This window comes from Physella acuta, unplaced genomic scaffold, assembly GCF_028476545.2.
Source record: "Physella acuta isolate Inbredline_101_S28 unplaced genomic scaffold, ASM2847654v3 ptg000259l, whole genome shotgun sequence".
Lineage (NCBI taxonomy): Eukaryota > Metazoa > Mollusca > Gastropoda > Physidae > Physella > Physella acuta.
The window spans coordinates 247328-256726 of record NW_026731778.1 but is presented as its reverse complement, the minus strand read 5'-3'; the positions used below and the strand labels follow the sequence as shown (position 1 = coordinate 256726).

At 34.7% G+C, this 9399-nt stretch overlaps 2 protein-coding genes across 4 annotated transcripts; one reads left to right on the top strand and one right to left on the bottom strand.

Moving 5' to 3' along the window:
• Positions 1-30: 30 nt before the first annotated feature.
• On the bottom strand, positions 31-5008 carry LOC131938914 (methionine adenosyltransferase 2 subunit beta-like). Of its 3 annotated transcripts, none has more exons than XM_059297146.1 (6): positions 4913-5008; positions 3471-3666; positions 3067-3181; positions 1494-1646; positions 794-987; positions 31-511 (listed from the first exon to the last, which is right to left on the bottom strand). In XM_059297146.1, exons 2-6 carry the CDS (start codon positions 3651-3653, stop codon positions 260-262), a joined length of 897 nt encoding a protein of 298 aa, XP_059153129.1. In that variant the 5' UTR covers positions 3654-3666; positions 4913-5008; the 3' UTR covers positions 31-259. The 3 variants fall into 3 exon arrangements, with proteins under 3 accessions (XP_059153129.1, XP_059153128.1, XP_059153130.1); XM_059297145.1 differs by having other exon boundaries at positions 4893-5007; XM_059297147.1 differs by lacking the exon at positions 4913-5008 and adding an exon at positions 4457-4478.
• Positions 5009-5112: 104 nt separating this feature from the next.
• On the top strand, positions 5113-7723 carry LOC131938919 (uncharacterized). The gene is made up of 2 exons (XM_059297151.1): positions 5113-6597; positions 7399-7723. Exon 1 carries the CDS (start codon positions 5279-5281, stop codon positions 6545-6547), a length of 1269 nt encoding a protein of 422 aa, XP_059153134.1. The 5' UTR covers positions 5113-5278; the 3' UTR covers positions 6548-6597; positions 7399-7723.
• The last annotated feature ends 1676 nt before the right edge of the window (positions 7724-9399 follow it).

The following is a 9399-nucleotide window of genomic DNA, read 5'->3' as shown; positions in this document are numbered from 1 at the left end:
TCTGTGCACACATTGAAAATGAAACCCGCTAAGACTTTAAGCCTTATAAAATTAACAAAAACTATAATTATAACATGAATGAAAATAAAACTTCATGCCCATATGTTTTTTTTTTTTACTTTTAAAGATGTACTTTTTTACCACCATAAAAAGACATCTTTAAGCCCAATGTGAGATCAGATATGACCCATTTAATAATTTGCAAACAGAGAATAATATATTTTAAAAAGATTTAACAAGAACATATGAATACATTAAACTAGGGGTAAAATTTCTCTAAGGCTTCTTTAATTCCAACTTTGAAAGGTGTCCTTTTGGAGATGCCTAACGCTTCCATTCTGGAGCAGTCTAGGTGACAGTCAAATGGGCGGGGCGTACCAGAGGCTGGTTTGGTGTCGGCTACAATGTGATTGGTTGGTATCCCATACAGCTCTGCCATTGCTAAGGCCATATCGTACTTGGTCATCATTTGGGTTCCGCTCCAGTGGAAAATTCCTGACAGTTCTGAATTCTGAACACACAAAAATCTTTTAAAATCTTCATTCCTTTAAATGTATTAAATAATTTTTTAAATTTAGCTATTAGAATAACCAGTGAATATTTAAATACTTTTCGCTCTAGTGGAAAATTCCTGACAATTCTGAATTCTGAACAGACACAAAAATCTTTAAAATCTTCATTCCTTTAAATGTATTAGATAATTTTTTTAATTTAGCTATTAGAAAAACCATTGAATATTAAAATACTTTTTTAAAAAGTTTATAATCAGCCTTGAATGGTTTGCATTACTTACTTTGGCTTTGCTCTCAACTAGTACTTTTATAGCCTCTGCTACATCTGGACAAAATGTTGGGTAACGCCGCTCATAATGATTCATCTCTGCTGGCCTGCTAGGATCTTTAACCTTGCTGAAAAGGACGGTGACAGCGCTTTCATCCAGTGTTTCAACAGCCCCATACAACACTGGTACTCTCAACACTACATTGCCTAGGGAAAAAATAATAATTTTCAAACCTGGTTTCTGAACTCTACACTTTTAACTTAAAATTTACATTTTGATCCCAGATAACGTTTTTGTTTCCTCAAACTTTGACGCTATTATACCAAATTTTAAGACAATATATTATAACTTTAAAACAATTTTTTTAACAGCCTAACATCTTAACATCAAGATAAAACAAATGTAGGAAACAATACCATTATTAGATTGAAAATCAAAACAACAAATAACATGATTTAATGCTAAGATATATATACATATATTATAATTTTATTTTAGTAATCTTTTATTTATACACAAATACTCAATTTTTTTTCTTAAAAGCAGTTTCTTTCAGGCATTTCTTTGAGGAGGTGAAAAGGGGTGCATGGCATTATATTCCCCTTGAAAAGTTTCGAGGGCCCCCCCCCCCCCCCCCCCCACACCCCCCTGGAGAAAAATGTCTGAAAGAAGCACTGCTCACAAGTCAATGTAAACTATACTAAAATATTACCTGGATTGGACTCTAAAACTACTTTCTCGCCCTCTGCTTTACTGAGACCATATTTATTTAATGGGTTGGGTTTGTCAGTGGGTTTGTATGGTGCATTTGACCCATCAAAAACATAATCTGTGCTTATGAACAGAACATATGCACCTGTTGCATCTGCAAATAAATTTTACAAAAGTTTACTTAAGACATCTGCAAATTGCTATCATCAATGTAAAATATGAATACTAATTTTTTTTTTTTTACACTGATTATGCTAAAACACTTTGGACTTTATATTGATTATATTTTGGGTCATCCATAATTTGTCACGCAATTTTAGCAAATTTTTACCCACTCTCTGTAATCACATTACAAAAAGCAAGACCCTTTTTTTAAAGTGCTTTCTCAGAATAATATGTCCTCTTTCTTTCTCACCTCCATCCCAAAGTAACCAAAATGTTTAGCAAAATCTAAATTTTTCTTTATATCTCCTTAAGAAATAAATACTACGTCACATGTGTAAAGCTTCACCTCACTGCACATCATCATAAAAGTATAAAGCCCCCTACCCCAGGTGTGTAATGACCCCAAAAAGGCTGTGTGACAGCACATTTTTACAATCATGAAGAACTAGAGTCTGATGCATGAGCTGCAGTTTATGAGTCCATACAGCTCAAACAAACATCTAACACTAGCCAGGGCAGGTAAAGGCACTGGGAATTGTACAAACCAAACAGCTACATAATATGCTGTGGCCACCTTAAGAAACTTTGAAACAAATATACAAATTTTTTTCCCCAGTAAAAAGTTGTATATATGGCTCCTTTAGCCTAATGATACAATGGAGTTGCATCCAAAGATTAAGCTGGGATTTAAAATCAGTGGCTCCTCTCCCTGATGAATCACCTTACTAGACTGACGAGCCCGACCTGCCTAAAGTTGCTTATTTTTGGCACCAGGTAACCGCCAATGGGAATGAGTGGTCTAGCGGTAGAGAGCTGGACTGCTAGCCCGTAAGTCTCGAGTTCAAATCCAGGTTCAAGTCAGTAGACCGTCCCTGAGTCCACCCAACTCAGATGGGTACCTAACTCATGTTAGGGAAAGTAAAGGCGGCTGGGCATAGTGCTGACCACTATCTTTTTATATGCCGAGGTCACAGAAACAAGACAATTAGTGAACTCTACTTCACTTGCCCTATAAGCCGTCAGGTTTGAAAGGGAACTTTACTTTAACCGCCATCCACCCCTTCACCTGTTAGTAAAAGCATTTTCGCAGTGCTTTAAGACACACAAGCAGGCCAGGTGCTGGACTTTGTTGTTAGAGGCTATTTGAGACTATACCATTTAGGAGTAATTTATAAGACACCACCCGACAAAAAGAGTTGCAATTATTACAAAGAGCCAAAATACAGATTTGATAACAAGATGTTGACCACAGTGCCATCATAATTATAATGTGGCTTAAATCAAGCTGGTCTAAACAAGACTTATCCACTAGTAAGATGATAGTTATAATTAATTTATAAGAAGAAAAACAGTTGTTGATTTTTAAGGTACGATCATTGCAAATTCTGGGAAAGATGTAAGGCATTTACTTGCAAGATCACACAGTCTTCTTGTGGCATCAACATTTATTTTCTTTGTTTTATCTTCCTCAAGTTCTACCACATCAGGTCTCCTTTCTGCTGCTGCATGGAGAATCACAGTGGGCTACAAGATGTTTTACATACAAGGAATTAAAACATAAATTTGACTATTTTAACTATTAATATAATTCGTTTTTAAAAGGAATTCAATATTTATTATTTCTCAAAAATAATTTAATTAAGGACAAAAAAGAGAAACAACAAATGCCCTTTGAACGGTTATCATAGAAATTGCTCCAGTTTTAGCAGAAAAAGTTGTTTCACTTAGTATTTTCCATACATTTGTCCCTACCCTCCCATGGCAGTAAAATCCTCCTTATCATACTTACAATACATTAATGATAAAACAGTACCTGAAACTCTTTAACCACCGCTGCTACTTGTTCTGAGTCTGTTAAATCCACCCTCTTTAGGTGTTCTCCTTTCCTGGAGAATGCCAGTCCAAGACTTGTCCATTCTGGGTCTTGTGAAAAAACCTTCAAACAATCTCTACCAAGGAGACCAGATGCTCCAGTTATGAGGATTTTCTTTGTCATCTTTTTTTATTCTCTGTATTACACAATATTTTAGTTGTAAAATTAGGATAAACAAAATAAATTCAAAACTTTTTATAACACCTGTAGGAAGTATTGAAGCTATGTTTTTTTTTTCTTGTATTACCACCCTGGCTATAACGCAAGCTCTGAAGAATAACAGACAGTTCATGTGGTAGAAGAAGAATTCAACAGCATTACAAAATGCAGGCAGGAGGGGAGACCATCCAATGGGGTGACACTTTAAGCTAAAGGTACCAAACATTAATGAGAAAGTCTGCTATATTCAGTTAGTTTAATAACTTTTTAATGTTAAATATGCCTCTAGACACAAGGTTACATGTTACAGTTTAAATGTTGAATCAAGTTCAGGATGCCCAAACTGCACACTACTTATGGATATATATAATAACAACATTGCTAGGTGCCACCCAGAGGTCAAACTGTACAGCCTTTGGCTGCCAGTGTATAGCACACAAATGTGACATGCAGGGACAGGAGTGGAACCCCCAGGGAAGGGAAGTCTTCTTGAAGAACTATAGATGTCTTGGGAGACTGCAAAATGCTCAAAATACACACCCAAGGACAGGACAATGTGGCCTATCTATGTTCCACAATGAGTATTGCATTGAGTAACCAGTGTTTCTTCTAGGCAACACTTGGGGGGGGGGGGGGGTGGAAGGGGAAGCTCCCCACCCACCAAAGAAAAAGAAAGTATACCCCCCCCCCCCCAACGAAACGGAATGTATAGAAAATATATACCACCACCACCACCCCCCCCCCCCCCACACCCAAGTTTTAGTTACTTCATTTAGCTCTAGTTCAGTTTTCAACTAAGAGTACTCTAGTTAAGAGTAAGAGTCTAGACTAGTAGTCAGTAGTAGAATAACAGAATGAGGTAGATCTAGATCTAGAGCCCGGACTTGCTTAGTCAGATAAGCACGTTACTGCAGTTAAGTCTAGTCTGTTTGCAACTGTTCTAGATCTAGACTAGATCAAGATCTAGATCATTCATATTCTAGTCATATTCTAGATCTAGATCTAGACTATTCTAGAATCTAGCTAGACTCTGCTAGACTGATCATGAATCTGATGAATCATAATCAAAATCATTGAATAGACCAAACAAAACTCAATATTTTTTTATAAAACAAAATAAACTATTATAAAACAAAGGCTTAAATTCCATGTCTATATTTAAACACTAAATCTATGTAGGTCAATCTGTTTACTTAAATATACCTGTACAATATACACATTACTTTTCTTTGCTTAAGAAGGGTAATTAATGTTGTTTGACCTCGTGAACTCTGATGTGTTAAAACAGAATACGTGTGTAACGAATACACGTTATGTGGAAAGTCAATTTTATATTTAGAATAAGGCAACCAATCAGAATCTTGAAAAAATATCTTCTGGGACTGCTGGCCTCGTTTTCGCCCAGACGGAAGCGGTCAAACAAAGTATAGTTACACGGAAGGTTGCATCGTGGACGATGAATGACATTCCATCGGAGTCAATGTTTTCTTAAGAAAAAGACCCTTATGTTTTGAATTTATGAAAAGTGATCGTTTATGTGTATTCTTATAATGTTTATGAATGCATTCGACTTATCATAGTTATGCACAATGTCCATAGACGGGAAAGGGGACATCAATGTTTTCTTTTCTTCATCGCGAGTAGGCTTCGGGGAACCCCTACCTCCTACTTCAACTACATCATTGTTGACTTTTGCTGACTTGGTACTTGCATTGGATCACAAAAATGCTCGCGAAACAGCTGTTTTTGATACTTCCAATGTTTACGGTGGTAAAACAGACCACACTTATGCGTCAAGTGGGATCATCAGAACGACCCGTTCACAAACAGCCAAAGCGACAGTTCAACATCAGCAACCTTCTTCTAAAGAAGATGAACAAAGTAAAAGAGAATCAGTTTCACAGATGAAATTAAAGTACAATGAACATCAATTGTATTCAGAGAGTTCTTCTACTGGTCAGACACTATCCAGAAATCTTTACTCAGATAAAGAACCTGTGCATTTGAAGAACAAAAGGTGCTCTTCAGTGGAGAATATACTATTACCTACTTCTAGTCAAACCCACATCAGTGCTGCTAAAGTGGCACCAATAAATATATTGAATAAAACTTCTGAATGGCATGCGCTGTCCAGGAGTTCTCCTAGGAAATCTTGTTCATTTGAAGAGGTTAGCTTAGATAGTAAATCTATTATAAAAACATCAAAATCTACAGAAAATGTCCAAAAGACAGGAGTATCACATACATTACATCGACTAGTGAATGATACTTTAGAGTTTCCCTGTTGGCCAAGAAAAGCTGACCATACATATGCCACTGCAACATGGGATGGTACTGCAGCTAGTCACAGTCTTTTTGAGAAAGAAATTCATGAAGAAACAACAAAACAAAACTTGATTGAAGATCATGAAATGGAGGAAGTAACTAATGAATACTTGTTGCCCACAGTCACCGAGCAGCCAATAACAGAGGCCCCTCTTCAAGATTTTAACAGTTTCCATGTTTCAGGTCTTAACCAGAAAGATCATACATATGTGAAGCCTAAAACTTTGTTTCCTTGTCATTCTGAAGCATTTGATGATACTTCTACAAGCTCTTCGGAGTTGACAGAAAAGCATCAGTATTCTTCTGCTACATTCCCCCGGCAGAAAATGCGAGAAGATCACACATATTTTCATAGTGGTTTATCTCGTAAAGTTAGTGGCAGTGTTGGTGGTAGAGAATGGTCAAGTGCTCAGACTGTGACGAATCAACTGGCTGTTCCAGATTTGCCAATTGAGGAAACCTATAGATCTCTACATTCATTTACGCAGAGAATATCAACAAAAAAAGACCACAACTACTCATCTTCCACCTGAAAGTGAACTTGTCACGAATACATCAGACAATGAATGAAAATTATAATTGTGTGAGTACTTAGACTGAAAAAATATCATTCTGCCTATTGTTTTCTTAGCATTTGTTAATAATTCATTGTTCAATGTCTTTATAGTACTTAGGGGAAAAATCTGGCTGAATTATATTCAGCATAGTTTAATTGTTAGTACTACAACACTTATTAGTTTGATTTGCATGTTTCCTTGTCCAAAAACTAAGTATAATGATTGCAGAAAATTATAATTATAGGCCTACACAGGAGTACCCAATTTGTAAATCTTTTTCTGAGCTTGTAAATATGTTAATAAATGTATAATTAGACACTATGCCTATTTTCAACACACATTGTCCTTGGTCTTCATACTTCATCAGCACACATTGTCCTTGTTTTGTTTTGTAGTGAATGTTGTTTGTACTTTGTACACTGTCCTGTTCTCATCCATGTTCATACCTCACGCTGTGAGTTATGCCAGTCACATCATCATATACTGGTTTGTGTACATGTGTGTGGTGTGAGAACATGTATGATTGCTTCTACAAGGTTAGTGTTGGTTAGTATTTTAGTTCTATAGCCACTGTATCTTAGTTTCGTGTACTTATGTTAGTATTTATAATAGTCTGTGTGTAGATAGTATTAAACTCTTTTTAGTGTTAACAAGACATTTTTAATTTAGTCTTGTGTTTTGTTATGTTTGTGGTTGTTTGTCGCAAAGTGTGTTCACATCTCAACATGCTTACATTTAGGCTACATATTGTAGTAGTTGGCCCACATTTGCCATAGTTGTAATATCTGTTTTATGGATGCCTATACGTGAACTTCTTTTTTCCCCAGTTTTCTTTGTCAATACATCGTCTTTCAACCAAGGCTTGTGATTTCAATCTTGTATCCTAAGACATGTACTACCCCTGATGACTAGATGTAGCTAAAAATGCTGAACAAATGCCTGGAACTGATTAAAATTACTTAACTTATAATTACTTTTTTTTTTTTTTTACATATTTGGTTTTATCACTGTAAAAATGTATTTCTCAACACATTTTCCTTATGTTAAATGTTAACAAGCTCATTTTTAATAGTTTTAAAATAAGCCTGAAATCATTATGAATTTTCAGTATCATTCCTGATAATTACTCTTAATTCAATGTTATTTTTTAAATAAGTTCACACCATTAAGGGGTCATTTATTCAGACAAGTGAGAAAGAGGTGGGGGGGGGGGGGGGGGTGTCAAAATATAGTGACATCACACTATTTTCTCCTTGTTTTTTTGTAAATTGTAAAAAAAAAATTTTTTAAAAAGCTAACATTATTTATGGAGGACCCTTAAAAGCACAATTATTTGAAACGTGTTATTCTGAAACTAGTAGTATTTAAGTATACATATCTCAAGTTTTGATTAGCAGTTCAGTGTAACAAACATCTGCTGTGTTTAAATTTGAGAATATAGGCCTATGTATGGTATGATTTATTCCGAAGTTAGCTCTTAACTTTTGAAAAAGTTTAGTTACGCACATTTTTAGAAATCATTCACAATTGAATATAATTAGTTATTCTAAAAAGCAGTTTTTTGTATTTGGTAAGTTTTTGTTTACTGTGCTTTTCATTTAGATTGTACCAAATTCCCTGGAAGGAAATGTGATATATTTTATTTCTGCCTTCACTTGTGCAATGACATTTCCATATTGTCAAGTCATTCAAGCTCCCTTCTTCAAACATGTGTAAAATATTGTAAGATAATGTATAATTGTAATTACTGTAGAGTCTGAGCATTTTAAAATATCTTTCCTGATTTTGCTGTCACTATCATATCATTACATTACTGAAAGTTGATGAGTATGCAATTGTATGTGCCATTTTAGTTGCTTCAATCAATAACAAATTAAGAAATTTTTTCAAATGTAGAACACAAGTAATAATTATAAATTATAGATGCTAACATTATCGGCAGAAGAGCTTACTTTAAAAGAGACGTTTTTTACACTTTCTTTCAAAATGTTATGTTCATTTACTTAATCTTTTTTGGCTCCATTTTGTATTGTAATGTTATAGCATGTATATCTACTGATAGAACTTTTCACACCATTTCAGAAAAATAATATCTATTATAGTCAATAAGATAACCTCTCTGTTTCTGTGACCAGAAAATGTGCAGCAGTAAACTGAGAAAAAAATTTAGCATGTGAATTTATGTTTTTGAAGATAGTTAAAGATGTTAACAAAGAACTACCATATGTACATTGTAGCCAAACAAAACATTTTCCACAAAATATGACAGAATGTAAATTTATTTGTACAATGAGTTTGTAGTTGCAAATTTTTGGGAGAACTGTTCATTTCAATAGAGGTATAGTCCTAGTAGTAACTACTTCTCCAACCGTTTATTACTGAGGTAATTACTGTAATTTTTTAGAAATATTAATGGACACATTGTAATATTTTTTAAAAAAAGATTGTATTTCCCCTTAATCAACTCTGTCTTTGCCATTCAAACACCAGCCATGCTTGGTTAGGTTTTATATTGTTAACTCTTTCTTGTCAGGTTCCATGAACATCTGCATGAAAAAAATGATCCTCGCTTTCTTACTCTTTGTGTCACAGGGCATTATGAGATATGTTGGCTATAACAATAGAACAACTGCCGTAGACATTATCTGAATAATATTATATGTAAATAATTTATAATGATGGACATAATTATGTGCATCAAGTCTGTAGATGTACTATGTCAGAAAAATGTAGCTTCTTTTAATAAATTATCACTAATTTAGTGTAAGAGGTAGTATTTTTTTCTTTCAACTGACACAAAGCCCTGTAGACTTCATGGAAGATGTGCA

Bases quoted from the DNA above. Each gene is read 5' to 3' on its own strand.
- LOC131938914 (XM_059297146.1), bottom strand. From the start codon at position 3,653: ATGACAAAGAAAATCCTCATAACTGGAGCATCTGGTCTCCTTGGTAGA. The intron at 3,182-3,470 runs GTACTGTTTTAT...AACATCTTGTAG, and splicing joins CGGTGGTTAAAGAGTTTCAG to CCCACTGTGATTCTCCATGC. The intron at 1,647-3,066 runs GTAAATGCCTTA...ATTTATTTGCAG, and splicing joins AAGACTGTGTGATCTTGCAA to ATGCAACAGGTGCATATGTT.
- LOC131938919 (XM_059297151.1), top strand. From the start codon at position 5,279: ATGTCCATAGACGGGAAAGGGGACATCAATGTTTTCTTTTCTTCATCG.